Here is a 19,198-nt window from a genome sequence, read left to right as displayed (position 1 = left end):
TAAAGCTCACTCTGGATCTTTAAAAAGATTAGTTGCATTTATGCACAGTTTGCTATAAAATCTGTCTCATTCCTCAACCAGAATTTGAAAACTAGGAGAAGCCCATTTTGTTAAAATCCTGTAATGAATATGAATGGATTTAACAAGCTGTGGCTTGTAGTGGCTTCATTTTATGCCTACTCTTCAAAAGTGACATTTTTTTATAGTGCATTTTAATTATTTTCTGTCGTTTCCGTTGGACATCAGTGCTTCTGTCATCAAACTTCTGCTGCACTGCATTGCCTGTGGGCATAAATATTCCCTCATTCGTTTGTCTGCGCAATGACAAGTGGGGTCAGGTGCGTTTTTTTGTTTCGTTTTTGGGTGGGGGGTTCGCCAGACTGGGCGCCATGTGGCTAATCCAGAGGACGGCATGTCTGAACTGGAAGAGGACTGTCAAAGTAAACGGATTGTGAAAAAAAGACTCGTTTTTATGGTTACTTCAAACTAAAAGCCCTCTTGGAAAATAGTTCTCCGTTTAGGCAGCCTGTATGCTTGGACGGAATCTGTTACAAATAGATCTGACAGTGAAATACACACACACTTGTATACTGCAGCTGTCGCTGTGCAAGACTTGAACACAATGCGGCTGCAGACAAGTCAAACCTGTGCTTTTATTTTGGCGGAAATAATCACATCCTGTGCTGTTTGGGTGAATTTACAGCCACTTGACGCATCTTGCCTTGACACAACGGCACTGAGAGAGAGAAGGAGAGAGAGAGACGGCATCAGATGTGTCTTTCTGCACATCACTTTGAAAATTTGCGCTCCTCTAGTCGTGCTTCAAGCCGGGGCTGCGTGGCCGTGAGCCGCTCAGCCACTGATTAAATAGGATAATCAGACTAATTGCCTCCTGTGATATTGCCCTTCATTGATTCCGACGACCATTCCTGTAATTACTGTCATGATTTTCTTCGTTTTCTTCTTTCCTGCTGTTTGAAAGTGACTGGCTGCAGGTGTTTTTGCGCTCTGATTTGCGCCAGCGAAGACTGGCAATATGTAATTTTGGGAAAGACGCTGCGTTTTTGGAGAAGTGGACTATTTCACAGCTGGAATTTCTTCTTTTTTTACACATTAAAAAACCCGTTTCTGCTTTACCCTGTAGACCAGAGCGGATTCTGATACACCGTGATGGTGTGGGGCTATCAGAACTGACAGCTGAGTGTACGCTATCGTTTGGAAAACTGCTTGTGGGTAAGTTCAATGTATTTTTTTTTTGCCAAAGTTGGACCGCGCTGCCCTCTGTGGATCTGTTTAAACCACTTTCTCTTTTCATACGCACAGAAATGATGTATCACCCAGTTATCGACGAGCTTTGACAAATGGATTCATGCTCTCCTAATGTGCTGCGTTTAAATGCGCATTTGGATAGAAAATGTTTCCCCCTCAGTTACGCATGAATCCCAGCCGCTCTTTTTGCTGTAGTTGCGGACGGAGCCTTCTCAGTGGAACAGTTCACGGCTGCAGTACGGCAGTGGAACTGCTGAAGTCTTCTGTATTCTTTAGTAAAAGCTGATTATCCTTGCAGAGTAATATGCGGTGTGTGTGTCAGTGGATACGAACTGTTAATTTTACGCATTGTTTTTCCTCTGCGTTAATTTGTGGAACCGTGTGCGCATTTACATGTCGCTCTGGTGCGTCAGCATTGTGTGTGTGTGTGTGTGCGTGTGGGTGATGCTGTGAGCGTGAGTGTGTCAGAGGAAGGAGGCGAGAAGAACCCGGGCTTAGTTATTTCAGATTATTTCTGCTGAGTGATTGCTTGGCGAGTCAGCGCTCTGCGTGCTTCTCCTCAGTATCTGCTAGTATTTCCTCTCTTCCCTGCTTCCCTCCCCTGCCTGGATGGATGATGGCTTATGATTGTCCAGATGGATGTTGGAGCTCCGCTTTGGCTCCGACCAGAGTGGGGATTGCCAGTTAAACATATTTGGGAATCAGGAAGTGATACTTATGTAAAGTTGGAGCAGATGCTGACTTAAAAGCTTCTTGTCTCCTTTCACACAGCAGAGGATGCTGTAGCAGGTTGGGTTTTATCCATTTTAATCACACATTTATTACAAACTGGATCCACATAGCCTGAGGCCTACAGGTTGACAGTAATTTGCTCCCCTTTCTAACTGCTTGCATCCACTTAAGCATCTTCTAAGGTTTTTATGCTGTTTGTTAATGACGTCTTCATTCGTTCTAACATCTGGGGCTAAGCCTAGCCAGAGGAGCAACCAGCAGCACATGAATTAATTGGTAAGTGGCAGTGGCCACTTAACGGAAGCCCTGCAGCTACATATTGAGCTGAGTCGAGTGCTCTCACACAGAAATTGATTTAGACAGAGATTATGTCACCCAGTATTGGCACTTTTTTATGCTGGTCAAGTCTACCCAGCAGCAGTGGATTCCTCTTCTCTTTCGAGTGCAGGTTAGAGGTTCAGGCGTGTCTTTATTTTAATTTTCATTCTGATTTTTAGAATTAAGCACAAAAAATGCTTCATTTTGAAGGTTTAGTGGTTCTATTGGACCTCATCCTGTTACCCATCCCAACTCTAAAGAACATAAAAGAAACCATGACACTCTCTTCAGACTATATTTCTTCTGTGTGGTAGACAAGAACATCACACATTTTACCCCCTTCCTGTCGTGATTGATACTTTTAATTTTCAAGAAGCTGTCACCCAAGCCTATTGGCCTTGGCTTTGCAATCAAGGGGCAGACAGTCAGAGGCTTTTGGAATGAAGGAGTTCATTAATGCAGTGGGAAATAAGAGTCGTCTCAGTGTTGAATATTGGCTCTGTGTGAGGAGTGATTGGAGCAATTGATGAGGATTTGTGTAGGGGGAGGCCACCTCCATCACAGCTATTAAAAGACATTAATATCAAAGGTGGAAACGGAAATACAGAGGGGTGATTCAGCTCGTGTGCTGATGCACACGAGCTGAATGTGAAAAAATGACGTATGATTGTACCGGAGCTGGAGCATGTTTCACCAGAGCTTGGCAGCGCTGTGCAGAGTTATTGACTGTTGTGAAATCTAAGTATTAGAAGCTGCGGACTACTTGCATAACAGACGTGCCATCAGTTAAATCTTTTGAAAATCCAATTCCCCTGAAGATGAGATTCCACTTTCCCCCATGCCTTGTTCCATTTTCCCTCACAATCACTGAGCATCGATCTGATTCACAGCTATTTATTTTTGTTGCCACCATCATGTCATGAATTGACAAGTATGCTAGATCAGGTTGATAACAATACATCAGGGCATGGTCAATTCAAAGAGGAATCATGAGGGGAGAATACAGAGAAAGGACTGTTTGGATTTTGTGCACTGATGGGAATAAAAATATAATATATATTTATTTAGTATTCATGCTTCCAAACAAATAACCTTGCACTCACAAACTCAGCAATCAATTTGTGTCACCATCCCTAACTGCTTTTTTTTTTTTAGAAAATCTCCCTTCAAAAAACAAGGCAGCCACAGTGACATCCTGATAAGAGACATGGATGTGTGGAAACATAAAAGTCTTTCAGAATTGGGCCCCACTGTTTGCTTTTGCGGCCGCTGAGCCCTGGGTGCGCCCTCTCCTGCTGTTATTCAGCATAAACAGTGGTGTTTCTTGCAAATCATTTTCATGACCATTTCTTTTTCTTGATCTGAATAGCTTCATGTATGAATGAGAAATGAGTTCACCGCTGCTATGTTAGCTTTATTTACATTCTGCATGTAATGGAGTTCTTAATGCCTCAATAAAAGGATGCTAATGGCATCAGTTCAAAGCTTTTGGCATTGCTCTCATGCAAACTGCCCACTGTTTGTATGTGTGTGTTTTAGGGGCAGATCAAAGCATAAAGTTGAGCAGAATCAAATGCAGTTTTAAGCGTTTATTTTCCGATTTGTTCCAGCAGAAAATAAAAGGAGTTGAGGTCAGCTGCAGTGTAGTATGCCTCCAAGCACAAGTGTTGTGTTGGTCAATTGTAACATGGCTAAAATGAAGGAGGCGGCAAAATACTCATGTTGCACTCAGACTGATGAAATGGCCATCTGAGGCACAATCAGTTACCACAATACAGCATATTTTTTCTTTGCTAGGGGGCAACGTGGCGTTTAAAATGAATGTGTCTTTTCCCCATTTTAATCAGCAGTGGAATGAGAAGGCCATTGCTATAAGGAAGAGGAGAGAATTATTATTTTCATCCTTTCTTTTTAGCCCCACTGTCATCGTGCCATGTCTGGAGGTGATCCTCTGAGACCCATCCAGCCTGAGAAGATGAAGTTGATGTGTTTTAGATAGCTTTTAGAGAGATGCGGACAGAGGATGGAAATTGCATGCCAGAGGAAGCAAAATGAACAATTTTTCCTCCCATTTTCCCTCCTCTCTTCGTCGGATCTGTGCTTACTCATTCATGACGGCTTTGTTGTGACATTCCATACGTTGTGTAGGGTGTGAATATAAAAAGAAAAAAAAGAAAGCAACGCTATAAAACACTATCACAACCCACAAACTGTACCATTTTGACCTGAAGTGGTGGAGAGCTTTTTACAAACCCATTTAAGCAGTCTCAGCTTCATTGAAAATGCTCATGCTAATACTGTACACTCAAGTGGGAGCCATGAGCTTATTAGCATATACCATGTGAACACAGCCTTCAGTAGGAATGCTGAATGTTTGCAGTGAATTCTTCCCTTTGAGCTAGGCAGTAGCTTAAGTGGGATGGCGACATCAAGGGATTAATAGTGAGTAAAATCAAGGAGCGCTTCATTAGCAGTTCTTACTTTTTTGTCATTTGTCATTAGCCACTTCACTTGAGACCTGGGGCAACATAGCTAATTTTATACATGCTTGGACTTCTGACCTGAAATATGGATAAAATGACTTATCACATGACTAACAGCCCCTCTTTCTGTGTTATTGTACTTATATAATATTATATCCACGGGCTGTTTTGTGTATACAGTGCATCTTTTACACGTCAAAGCAATTTGGTCTTAAGTAATAGTCTGGGCCATTAAGGAATAGGAGGCTCATTTTGAAGCCATTCCCTGAGTGTCTCATTACTTTATTGTTTGGAAATATAACAACAACAACCATTAACAGTTTAACCCAGTTCTGCTCCATCCACGCCTGAGAAAGAAGCATCATCTATAAATTTAAACTTAACAATTCCAGTAATAATCCCGTCCCCAGTTTGGCTAATGACGGTAATAATTTGAATGCTGCTAAGACATCCCTTACACCCCAGCTGTGTGGAGGAGGGGGGTGACTGCTGTGCCTTTTCCCTAGCCGGAGCACAGCTCTGCTTTCCCCCCATGTGCTGGACTCAGACCCACAGAGACCGGTTCTCAACAGGGTTCTTGATTTATGGGCCACTTTACAAGAAGGGCCTGGGGACGCAGCACTCCTCGTCCTGCGATATTGAATCTGGGCTGCCTAGCATGGAGATGTGGGTCGTCTGTTATTGTGTGAAAGCTTATTTGCATTGCTCCGCTCAGCTCTCAGTGGTAGCTACAGCATGTCTGCTCGCCTTAGCTCTTAAGTTTATTTTAGCTCGCAGGGCTGCTCAGTTCAGACATGTGAGGGACGTTTTCAGAGGAAAAGGTGCGCTGAAGACAGAAAGCTGTGTTTGTGTGTGTGGCTCTGAACAAATATTAACTGATTGAGCACCCTCCTATGGGAAACATGCAATTAATTTAACTGTGTATTCCTCTCAATTATTTTTAAAGCCACATGCACATATCAGTAGAAAGAAATGTACAACCTCCACACAAACAAACAGATCAATTGGCTGCACAATTTCAAGCACATTGTTTGTAAGAAGAAAGACTTTGATTATTCGTTCAAAAAGCCTTTGTTTGTGTTCTTGCTGTTAGCTGCATTGTGCACTCGCTCTGCTTTTGGCTTCTTCCGAGTGACTGATTTGATTTAAAATCAGCAAGATAAATGTTTAGCAGCCTTAATGATTATAGTGCTGTAGGGTAGGCGTTTATTAACTTGTGTTAATAATCTGACAATCCTCTTTCATTCCCCCTTAAATCAGCCCACGGTTCTGCTGCTTCAGTACATTCAGCTCAAGTGATTTGGCAAACTACAATATCTGCCATGGCATTATTTTTCATTTTAATGCTCTACATTATTATAGTTTTAGAACGTGTGTTGATTGCTATTAATATTTAAACTTTAATTTGTAAAAAAGCTGCTGTTATTACAAAAAGATTCCAATGCAATGTCTTTCTGCTGTTACACTGTAAAATATGCAGTTTTTTTTTTTTACTTTCTTAAAGTCAGAGCTCCTTGAAGAACTTTGACTTTGATGCTCTCCAATGAATAGCATTAGCATACTGTAGCGTTAGCTGGAGACTCATCGGTTCAGCAGCAGATCAGTCTCAGTGTCACAGATTTAAATTTAGGTGCAGAGTAAAAAAAAAAACAGTGTGTTAGAGGTTGTGTGTGTGAGAGAGATAAAGAGAGAGACGCTTCAGCCCGTGCATATCTAATCGCTGCTGTTGGAAGTCTCCACCTAAGCTTGAGGTATTTTCATTTTTATTTAGCATTCCTCTGAAACGCACCTGCTCCTACTGCTACTATACTTAGATGTAGCTCATGTTAGACTTCAGATAACCTTGCAGTACGAGGGCTTCACCAGCAGCACGAATCCCATCTCCAAACCGCTTTTGATTGACAATGGCGGCACAGATCAAACCCAGGAGGAGGAGTTGTACAGCACAGTCACTGTTATCCTTTAAAGTGCATGCCACAGTATATATTTAGGTATGTTTACAAAAGAGAAGCATCATCAGTATTAATTTACCAGCGTGAATCATCTCTGTGCTGACGTGTTGCTGCATATCCACATCCATCATTTCAAACCTATTTTAATCAAACTGTCTGTTTTGAAACATCAAACCACTGGTTTTATATACAGACAATCATGTTAATTAGTTTGACATAAAAGAGATTTTTTTTACATATAAATATGCAGCTACCTGAATATTCCCCAGTTAGCCTCTCTGTGTGCAGCCTGGCACCATCTCCAGATCCTGCCTCTCCTCCTTTTCTGCTTTCCTAGCACTCATTCATCCTCTCTTCCCCTTTCACCTCTTCCTCTCAGTAAGTCCAGCCGGCTCTCCTCGGCCCTCTTAGCCCTGGCCTGGAATATCCAAAGAGAGGGCCCCGTTCATTTAATGTCATCCTTATTTCCCTGACAGCCAGGAAGGATAAAGAATCTAGTTAGCAGGCAGCTCAGGGAATGGGACTGTGAATTGGACGTGACTGCAAAGACAGTTTGTATTTGTGTGTGTGTGTGTGTGTGTGTGTGAGCCTTTTCTCCACCTGGAGTGCTGGCTAACAGCTCCCAGGACCAAATATAAAAAAAGCATAAATTATACATACTGTATTTGCAATATTTCACCGGCGCAGAGTGGTTTCTGTCACTTTCACAAAGCTCACTAACTGATGAGGTCAAATGGGAGGCTAATAGCTGGATTCTGAGGCTAGCCCTTCATTTGGTCATTTGTTGAGTTTGCTCCCATTGTACATAGAGATTGAATGAAGGCTAGTAATAGACAAACACTTCCTACACCCAGAGGGAAAGGAGATCCTTATTTTCAGGTGTATAATGTAGCCTGGTTAGCTGCTGTATATCCAGAGTTGTCCCTTTTGAATTGAATCCAATTTGTGAGTGTAAATACAGTGATGATGACGCTTTTTATGTGTTGTTTGTTAGCTCATTAGTAATTTTGGAGGCTGTAATGATCTGCTTAATCTGTATAAAGCAAGAGGACTTGTTGCTGCTGTTGTGGAGACAAGCATCCAGTTGAAGAGGAGAATGTTCTTTTTAATTAGCAACAGGAAGGCTGAGGACACTTGGGTCAATTCCTCATGTTGTTTCAGAAAATTAGATTTGTACAATGAAACCTCAAGAAGAGATTCTGCTCAGATGCAGTTTGATGGAACTTTAGGGATAAAGAAGTGACATTTAACTTCTTTTAACTTCTTATAAATAAAACTTCTCCTTCTTTTTGGGTAAAACAATTCTGCATCACCCGACCACATGCTATGAAAATTCAACCGGTGTTGCAGTTTCTCTAGTCTGACTGGCTCTTGCAGGGCTTTACAGGACATATTATTCTAGCTAATGAGTACATTTTAAAACTCCATCAGCAGCCACTACAACAAATGATTACAAAATAGCCTTATTTGTAGCACACAGAGAGAAATTATTTGGTTTCACACACACACACACACACACACATTCATCAGAAAACAATTACAGCGTTAAGCATGTTTAAGCCCTTGATTGTGTCTCTGCGTACATGTCAAGAACATGGAGGTTGTACCACTGTTAGATAATCTAAAATGGAATAATTCAGTAAGAAGTGCAGATGTGTGTGTGCGTGTGCGTGTCAGCCAAGGTAAAGGGCTTGAAAAGTGATTCTCACAAATAGAAATGTTAATAACTCACCAAGCAGAGTACATAGCAATTTTCCCACTGGAGGTGGGAGGAAGGGGGCAAAGGGGAGAGGCAGTAGGGGAGGTAATGACAGAGACAGAGAGGTGTACATGCACTGCAACCTAGGGGCTTGTAGTAATTAAGTTTTGTTTTATTGGACCGATCATGTGATCCACAATGCTGCATATGTTAAAGAATCAGCAGGATAGAAACTGAGCAGAAGCAAGCTAAAGGTTCAAGAGTTCATTCCAACTGAATTGTTTTCCAAACAAAAACACTTCCGTCTGTCAGCTCCCTTTGGTATCTGCGCATCACACAAAGATATGAAGCGTCATCCAGAAACATCAGATATGGCAGCGTTTCAGAGCTGAACACGAAGGCCTTCAGTGCGAACAGCCCCGGAAAAATGTGCAACAGAGCAGGAGAGACTTGAAACGAGAAATGCGTATAAATTATCATCTCGATATCCAATTGGTGAGCTGTAGTAAAGCGGCAAAGCCTCAACCGTAGATTGCTGAAATTGTTAGAATGTGAGAGGGCGATGCATTCCTCGGGGCTAACTTCAAACCCATAGAGTGCTGAGAGAGTGCCCCATTTCTCTTGCCGAACCCTCCTCGAATGTAATTGAATTTTGGATGAATCCGCCGAGGAGGAAACACTGTCAGTGTGCGGAGGAAGTGGATGCTTGAGGAAAAAAACAATCAAAGAATGAGAGGCAGGTGACGGCACCTTTTGGATGAGCTCCTCTTTAAAGAATGGCGCACTGTGAGACGCTTGACAGGATAAGCTTTCATCATGGGATTTTTAGGGGAGGACTAAGATTTCATATTTTTCTTGGACATGTGGTATCCATTCATTTCTTGAAGGGGGATAACTCTTGGTGCTTTTTTCTGCTCCATTGTGTTCCTGATCATATCTCTGACAGTTAGACAGCAGCACTGAATCTTTCACTTCTCACTAGCTAATAACCATGTGCCAAGAAGTGAGATGATAGTGACAATAATACATTGACACCCTTTTCATTATTACTGATAACTAATTGAGTGTTTGACCTTGATAAGGCTTTCTGCAAGCAGGTAGCCATCTTTTTATACACAAAGAGATCTAATCTATTCATACATATTTGGTGGACTTTTTATTTAATATTGCACCTAGTTTTAAACAGACAGGACAGAGATGGCACCATGTGTTGAGTAAAATGCCACCAGGACAAGCCAGCAATCCATTATCATGGGCCAGCATCATGGGCACAAAGCAAAGGCATCAGTCAAAGTCTCCAATGTGCTGATCTCCTTCAGTGCTTTTAGAGGCCAACCAAGATTTTAGGGAACAAAACCCCCCAAAAATAACAGCAACTAGTGTTTGACAAGCTCATCTGCCTCCTGTAATTGGATTCTAAACATCTTCAGTTGTAGGTGTTTTTAGATTTCAGACCGGCCACATGACAACCTGGCAGCACACGGAGCCCAGGATACAGCATTGCATATCTCACCTGATAGCACAGTGCAATGTTTACTTTCCTCTTCTTTTACGTCAATAATAACCTTGAGGGGATATTAAAAAAAAGCGCTCTGTCCTTGAACGCAGCTTTGTTAAACCTTCTTTCTGGAGCCATTTTTCTCTCAAGCTGCACCAAAGCACTGTCATGTTTCCATGTGTGACTCTTTAATACATTTAATCCCATAATCCACTTCCATTTTTACTGACTACAGACCCAGTGTGTGATCAGTGTACACAACAGAAGATGGCTTTCGGTATTTGTTTCATCAGTGTATCAACAAAAAATAATTACAAGCGTCACAAGCACGTTTGAACCTTCTTCTGTGATAATAAGTGTTTTCTTTGATGACTAGCGGACCAGGAGATCAGTGATACCGAGCAGAACTGGTGATTCAGTCATTTTCTCCGTGCTCAAACCAAAGACCGCAGGTTTTGTGCTAATGTTGCAGACTTGCACCCAACATGGGAAACTAATTAAAAAGATAAGATTTTTGTGTGGTGGCGTGTTGCTTTTCTGAGGTGGCATTGGTCAGACAATGGGGCCCGTTGTTGAGGACAACGCTGCAATGTCGCCATGTTGGCAGCAGGCCATTTTCACATGCTTCTGGGTGTCTCGAGGGTTATTGTGGCTTTTCAGGGTTTCTCCTAAAAGGCGTTTTTTTCCTGCAGCTTTGTGGAATCTATGTGAAGCATCTTTGTCGTGACTGAAATGCCAATGGAAGCCCTCTTGGAGCATGCATAGGCATCTACAGTGCAGGAGGAGAGAAGACACATAATAAAATGACGTTTCATGTTTACTATTACTGGCATCTACTTAAATGTCATGCTACTACAGTTACCATCACTGTCATGATGAGCTACATTTGTGCACAGTGTATTAAGTCAGGTTCACTTTCATCCACCTCTCCTAAACTATTATGTTAATGGAGCAACAGCCTGATCTAAGTGAGCACCTGATTATGTCACGTCAGATAGGAGACGAGCCAGATTAGTGTTGTAGGTATTCTTGACAAAGCAGCCAAACCAGGTTCGCCTTGATAAAGATGTGCCTTGACATTTGTATCATCAACAGCCTCGCCCTGATTATGCAGCAGGTCTCTAAAGAGCCACCCGTACAAAAAAAGCAGAGGCAGGCAAACACAATGTACACATGGTGGTGCAGGATTCGTCTCCTGCTGACCTCAAAGCTCACAGCTCTGCCATTATTGGCTCAGGAGTTTTACATTACTTACTTTGATCGGGCATCTCATGTCAAAATCATCTCTTCTTTTTATGTTTTGCATGCTTTCAGTGTTTTCACAGCATGCCTCTGTAAGAATGTACAACTCAAGCTTGTTTTTTCTCTTCTTCTCTGTAGGACCTGGTTAAAAAATGAAAGCTCCCATTCCTCTCCTGATCCTGCTTCATGCTGTTGTGGTCCATTGCCTAAAAGTGGTGTCGAAGAGAGGCTCGGGTAAGTCCTATCTTATATTCTACTGAAAGAAACCGAAGAAAACATCATGTTAAACATCTTTTCGCATACATTTAACAAGCATGTAGGTGCAACAGCTACGTTGATTGACACAGACAGGAAGATGCACATTTTTACCACATCACATGTTCTCATGCTGTTGTACTTGGAGATGACAATCAGAACTGTGCTGCCTTCTAAAGGTTTTAAGGTGAAGCAGTGTGACTTCCTGGGAGCATAAAGTACCTTGTATGTGTTATGTATTTGTTTCTATAGTTGGATAGCTGCAACCAAGAGGAACATCTCCGCTGGCATACATAAAGGAAGTCTTTTACCATCCAGTGGCTGCTTGCATCTGGGTTTTTTATGCATGCATATTAGAGACAGGTGCAGGAATGGCCCAAGGCTCATCATAGGGTTTTCTGCTTTTCTAGCAGAAGTCCCCAAGGGCTATCTTTTCCGATGCTTCACGAGCCATTGCCCGGGGCAAGGATTTGAAATGTGTCCACTGATAAATGAACCTCCCTTTCGAGCCAGACCCCTGTCCTTTGTTCCTCCACTTTTTAGATTGTACGGCTTTATTAGAAGCCGTGCTGGTTGCAAGTTAGAGGTTCATTGAAAAAAAAAAAAAAAAAAAAAAAAAAACGGGGGATTCTGGGGAATGAAAGGCATTGCTTTCATTTTTATACAACAGAAAGAAGCAGCAGAGGTGGGAAGGTGAGCATCCCAGTGTGATACAGTAGCAGGCATATTTTCCCAGAAATGCTTTAGAGGGTTTAGGGTTCCTTGTGTTTACGAGACAAATCTGGTGCGGGTTGTTCTGTCATGTATTTATTTTAGATGGTATGAAATCAGGCGTGCGGTCTCATTTAAACATCAATCTCACTGAAGCTTTTCTCTGATGGGAAACTTGGTGCTGTGTGTGACATCCTCAGCAAAGGGCTGCACACAGTCTCTTCTTGTCAAGGTTGTCATGTTTGTGTTTTGGCATTGATTCAATTTAAATCAGAAAATACAGAGATCACGTTGAAATTGATCAAACATATGACTCATTGAGATCTGTGAGCCCTGCGCAGGAGTCCACACAAACTCTAAAGCCCCCTGCACACTTCTGCATGTGTACTGCTATTCTCTGCACATTATTAAATTCAAACAAACATCTTTGAGTAATGCTTTGTCTGCAATTGTACTCGACGTGGAACAGTGCAAAAAAACACATACAATGCGTATCTGCCGTACTAATCCTCAGCATGCATATGTAGGAGTACGTATCCATTTGTCCTCCCCTGTGTTAGAATGCTGATATAGCCTGAATGGTTGGGTGCACAGAATAATTATGTATCTTTTTGCTTGATGCAGCACATGAGCTTCTGTGTTTTTCTATAATTCACATCCCGGTTTAACTGCTGCTGATGATCAGTTTGTGACCTTTCCATGCAGGAATAATGATCTTGCTCTTTCATTACGCAGACTGACACTAAATAAAATGTGATTTCATGTTGATTGTAGCGGCACTCAGCCTCTTGTTATGTGTGTCATAAAGAAAAATGGCATCACTGGTTACAGCAGGGATATGAAATAACTGTTAAATCAAATGATTGTGGTGGGAATGCACATTGCAGTCTACCAGATCAGCGATGGGAGAGGTGTAAAGCTTAGAGAAGTGGACCAGAGGGGGAAATCTGTGTGGGAAACAAGCGACACATCTGCTGTCAAGTTTAATTTAATTATTTGTTTTCCTGTAGTGTAGAGTCCAATGTGGTACAGCAAGGCTTGTATTGTTACTTTGAAAGAAAGCAAATTTATGAAAAGGAGTTTGCGTGGTTGTGTTGTGTTGGAGCTCTTTGACAAGCAGGAAGAGCCGTGTGATACATCTCTAAAAGTGCCTGTTTGGTTATTTGGCAGTGAGCTGAATGGAGTGCAGCGCACAGCTATTTGATCTGAAACAGAAACTCCAGAGATCATGTAAGGTCTCACTTTAGGCCCTCGGAAGTAATAACTATGCATTTATTCTTTCTCGCACCTCTGAACATGGATTACAATCGGAGTAAGAATGAGCTTCAGAGGTTACTGAGGATGACTTTTGATGGTCCTGAATACAGAATAGATGAAAAAAAACCTGCACTTGTACTATATAAGCAAATGTAGTGATCTGAATACAGTGGAGTCTGCCAAGACAATACAAACAAGAACACAAAAATTGTTTGTTGAAGTGTGAAATGTGCATCCTGTCTTAAAAATCAAGTGCAGATGTTGTCCTTTCACACATGCAGGAGACTCCAGGAAGTTGTCCATCTCATACACTGGACATATAGTGTTTGTTTTAGTTTAGTATGCAGAGACAAGAATAGGAATACAGCTTTTTCAGTCCTGATATTAATACCAAGACCTGTGCTGTATGTATCAGCTGATTACCATTTCCTGCAATTGACCACATTGGCACAGCAAGCTTGAAATACTCAAACAAAGAATAGAAGTAAATAGATCAGACTCATGGATCGGTTCCATGTATCATTTTTTTCTACATCAGGCCCGATGCACACCTCGTAAGAACCACTGTTAACACGTTTCCCGCACCCCAACCCCCCGTCAATGTCCCTGACAGCTGTAGATCCACAATGATATTCCTTGACATTGATTGAGACAAACTTAGCCCCCCCCCCTCTGCTGTAGAGTCATTAATCCCCATTTTTAGCAGACATTGATGAGTCCTCTGACAAATGATGCTTACCTTCTCCAGTCTCCCAGTGATTCCAGCGATATATTAGCCATAGCGCACTGTGAATGCATTATTGTTACTCGTGCATATGTAAAAAGATGCTCACCGACATCTGTAATGGCACAGAATCCCTCCTTTGTTTATATATTAAGGACTGTGGTAGGGCTCTGCTTGTCACTGTTACTGTAAATAAAACACACCTCTCCAACAAGGCCTTGGTTCCCATTACAGAGCGGCCGCTCATCATCCGTTTCCCCCTTTGTATTTATCTACTTCTAGGTCCACATCATATTTTTTCCCTCTCTTTGCCCACTTTTTTTCCTTTATTCTGCTCTTGCAGTAAGAAGGATCAAGGACATCCTGACAGTCAATTAAATTTACAGTCTTCACACCCATTGCACCACGCGACTGTTGTCAACATTGATACGTCAGTTAAAAGGATAGATAGTCGCTTCCCTGTGCATTAATGGGGCTACTCACAATTTGGCCAATAATTAGGCTCCTCGTAATTGGACAAGACAGTGATTCCTAACAGGAGACGTTAATTAGGGCATGGAAGTTGACTTTGTAATTGATATTAAAAGATGTTAAATATGGCAGGAAATTTGACAGCACCCTACTTTTTTTACATGTGCAAACTAAGAATTTGCTACTTAAACAGTCACTGATAGAGATAAAAAAATGTGAAGTGATTGCAGACTGGAAGTTGTGTTCTCTCTGTGTCACTGCCACACATGCGCGTTTCATCTTCCTGCGGTCAATACCACATACCCATCAGCACTGTTGAGTGATTTCCTCCACTGCACCGCCCCTTCATAACAGGGGCGTGGAGATTGATCACACACATAGACATAGAATACACATAGAATTGAAATGGCTTGCCACATGGAGGTATGTTCCCACCCTCTGCACAGAGACTCAACAAGTGTGACAGATAAAGGCTTCTTGACAACAAGGGTTACTATGGATGTGTGTTCCAGGTTGAAGACACGTGCTGCAGCATCTCTGTGTGAGATCGATGACGATCAATCACCTGATTTATGAGTGGAATAGTCTCTCTGTGGCCTGTTTGCTGACCTGTAATAATGTTACAACACCACAGCAATTGAGAAAAATGCCAGGAAAGGGTGTGGAGAGCTGCTGCAGCTTGGCAAAGATGTGTGTGTGTATGTGGATCATTTTGATATTTAGTTGACTTCTTGGGCGTGATTGGATTTAGTTTACTGCAAATCCAGATTTGAGAGGTAGGATGGAAATGTAGGAGGAGATAATAGGTTCAGATATCTGTCAATCATGCATATATATATATACATATATATATACACTCAACAAAAATATAAACGCAACACTTTTGTTTTTGCTCCCATGTTTCATGAGATGGACTTGAAGATCTAAACTTCATTCCAGATACACAATATTACCATTCCTCTCAAACATTGTTCACAAATCTGTCTAAATGTGTGATAGTGAGCACTTCTGCTTTGCTGAGATAATCCATCCCACCTCACAGGTGTGCCACATCAAGATGCTGATCTGACATCATGATTAGTGCACAGGTGTACCTCAAACTGCCCACAATAAAAGGCCACCCTGAAATGTGCAGTTTTGTCTCACAGCAAAATGCCACAGATGCCACAAGCATTGAGGGAGCGTGCAATTGGCATGCTGACAGCAGGAATGTCAACCAGATCTGTTGCTCGTGCATTGAATGTTCATTTCTCCACCATAAGCCGTCTCCAAAGGCGTTTCAGAGAATATGGCAGTACATCCAACCGGCCTCACAACCGCAGACCACGAGTAACCACACCAGCCCAGGACCTCCACATCCAGCAGGTTCACCTCCGAGATCGTCTGAGACCAGCCACTCAGACAGCTGCTGAAACAATTGGTTTGCATAACCAAACAATTTCTGCACAAACTGTCAGAAACCGTCTCAGGGAAGCTCAACTGCATGCTCGTCGTCCTCATTGGGGTCTTAACCTGACTCCAGATCGTCGCCGTAACAGACTTGAGTGGGCAAATGCTCACATTCGATGGCGTCTAGCACGTTGGAGAGGTGTTCTCTTCACGGATGAATCTCGGTTTACATTGTTCAGGGCAGATGGCAGACAGCGTGTGTGGCGTCGTGTGGGTGAGCGCTTTGCTGATGTCAATGTTGTGGATCGAGTGGCCCATGGTGGTGGCGGGGTCATGGTATGGGCAGGCATCTGTTATGGACGAAGAACACAGGTGCATTTTATTGATGGCATTTTGAATGCACAGAGATACCGTGATGAGATCCTGAGGCCCATTGTTGTGCCATACATCCATGAACATCACCTCATGTTTCAGCAAGATAATGCACGGCCCCATGTTGCAAGGATCTGTACACAATTCTTGGAAGCTGAAAATGTCCCAGTTCTTGCATGGCCAGCATACTCACCGGACATGTCACCCATTGAACATGTTTGGGATGTGCTTGACCGGCGTATACGACAGCGTGCACCAGTTCCCACTAATATCCAGCAACTTCGCACAGCCATTGAAGAGGAGTGGACCAACATTCCACAGGCCACAATAGACAATCTGATAAACTCTATGCGAAGAAGATGTGTTGCACTGCATGAGGCAAATGGTGGTCACACCAGATACTGACTGGTTCTGAGTCCCCAGACCACCAATAAAGCAGAAACAAAATTCACATTTCAGGGTGGCCTTTTATTGTGGGCAGTTTAAGGTACACCTGTGCACTAATCATGATGTCAGATCAGCATCTTGATGTGGCACACCTGTGAGGTGGGATGGATTATCTCAGCAAAGCAGAAGTGCTCACTATCACACATTTAGACAGATTTGTGAACAATGTTTGAGAGGAATGGTAATATTGTGTATCTGGAATGAAGTTTAGATCTTCAAGTCCATCTCATGAAACATGGGAGCAAAAACAAAAGTGTTGCGTTTATATTTTTGTTGAGTGTATATATCCCCACAAACACACCTCTTTTGTAGCCTTAATAAGCTCTTTTTAAAAATAGTGCTTCCTTTTTATCCCCACCTTGTTGTGTTTGCTTCATTGTCATGGAGGAACCTCAGTTGTCTGCAGGCATTTAACATTAAATACAATATATTGCATTATCTCCATTTATATATTTCTCCCTGAAAGATAATACGTCCATTTCAGGCTCCCTTAGCAAATTATGCAGCCCACTTTAACAGCTGGGGCGTTTGCTACCAATTTGAGAGATTATATGTGTGGATGATAATGAGCTTTAGCCTGAAAGAGGATTTAAACATGGAGAAGGCTGGCCACTGCTTAATTTAAGGAAATCAGACTCTCAGGTTTAGGGGAAAAGACTTTGGGTGGAAATGAAACTTCCCCAAAGAAATAAAAAAGAAAACAAAATGAAAAGTAAATACCATAACAATGGTAATCAGGTTAGGGCAATTTGGACATAAACAGCAATGGTCCTGGAAATTATTTTAATTCCCCTTGACTGCTCGGCTCTCACAAAGCAGCACCACCGGGAGAAATGAAGCTCCTGCAAATCACCTGAAGGCGTCGATAGGGACAAAAATAATCATGTAACCTGGGGCTGTGCTCCATGAAAATCCCCCCCCCCCAGTCCTGCCTCTTCACCTTCCTGTGCACAGAAACTGAGGCTTGATTGGTGACAATAATTATGGCAATGCGCTGATTTTAATCTTGTTTTACTAAATGTCTGGCTGCGAGGACTTCCCGCTGCAGCATCTGTGATTTTTTTGTTTTGTTTTTTTTTGTAGATGCAATTTCAAAATAACACCTGAATATGTAGACACGAGATCCAAATTCTATGCTCGCCTTTTAAATTGCACACCTGCAGCATGTGGTTTGAGCAGAGCAAGATTGGGCTAAATGACAGCTCACATCCCTCCTTAATAAAAGGTCTAGCCTGAGAAGCAGAAGCAGACCCTCCTCCTGTTCAAAGGACAGATATCAGACTTTTTTTTTCTTTTCTTTTTTTTACTCACACTCATCCCTGAATGTCCTTTTTTTTAGTCCAGTTTGAGTTAGTGACTGTTAGAGTACATTGGTTTTATATTGATTTGAATGCTTTGTTTTGGACAGATGAAACTTTGTTAGGTTTGATTTCCGAGGGGAGTTCATTGATTTGCATGGGATGCTGTGTGTTTTATGATAAGCAGGCATGAGTTTCTGAGTCATCTGTGTACACCAGAGTGCATTGTATGTCGTACATACCCCCCCCCCCCCCCCCCACACACACACACACACACATAATACAGTGTCATAACAACAAGTGTGTTTGTTAAAGCAGTGGCATGAAAGATGAGTACATCAGCTGAAAAATGAATTATAATGCAGAGACCATAGGGTATGCATGCAGTAGGATCATTTATGGACATTCATTGTGACTCTTAATCAAGCTAATCATGAAATTCCCTGTTTGAATTTGACCTTGTGAACCAATTATTTGCTTGTTAGGGCTCTAAAATAGTTCCGATGCAGGATGGGAAGTTTGTGGCCTTTTCCTACCTTTAGTGTCGCCATTGTGAATGAAACTGCATGGATTTGCAATTTTTAATTAGCCCTACCCCGCACAATGAGGCTGCAGTCGCCCGAAAGGTGAAGTTTTGTGAATGCAAGGAAGTCTCCCAACAACGTAGCATTTGATGAGGCTGTCAAGCTCCCTCGCGTCAGCCAGGCACTCAGCGTGTGGCCTTTTTCAATGCCTCTTTATTGGGAAGTTTGAACACATCCTCTCTCACTGTTCACAGTCTCCCCATCTCTCAGTGACAGCTAAGAACAAAAAAACACTGCTCTCTTGTTCCCTTTGTACGCTTTCTTTAGTTCAGTTTTTTCTTATTCTTTTTTTTGTCTAACAAGGATTGGTCAAAGCACAATCAACCTATTTCTGCAACAAGCAGAAGCACAGTGAATCTTTGCAGGTCTCGAGGGAGTCCTGCCAAGTTTGGGGCTTTTCTGTTTCCCCCCTTTCTTTAGAATGGAGAAAGGATGTAAGCTCACTCGCTGAGGAGTGCGCCTTTGTTGGTTGCAGGAGACTGACGCACTGCAGGAGT

The 19,198-nt window shown here is 42.2% G+C and overlaps 1 protein-coding gene across 1 annotated transcript in view; it reads left to right on the top strand.

Moving 5' to 3' along the window:
• The first annotated feature begins 1,089 nt into the window (after positions 1-1,089).
• Positions 1,090-19,198, top strand: part of LOC114428721 (interleukin-1 receptor accessory protein-like 1) — a 136,588-nt gene continuing 118,479 nt past the window's right edge. Inside the window, exons 1-2 of the mRNA XM_028397386.1 lie at positions 1,090-1,233; positions 11,332-11,427. Of these exons, the coding sequence (XP_028253187.1) occupies positions 11,346-11,427 (82 nt within the window). The 5' untranslated portion in view covers positions 1,090-1,233; positions 11,332-11,345. The remainder of the gene's footprint in view (positions 1,234-11,331; positions 11,428-19,198) is intronic.

The sequence above is a fragment of the Parambassis ranga genome, chromosome 2 (genome assembly GCF_900634625.1).
Source record: "Parambassis ranga chromosome 2, fParRan2.1, whole genome shotgun sequence".
NCBI lineage: Eukaryota > Metazoa > Chordata > Actinopteri > Ambassidae > Parambassis > Parambassis ranga.
The sequence above is the reverse complement of the archived record's forward strand: the minus strand, read 5'-3'. Positions and strand labels throughout refer to the sequence as shown.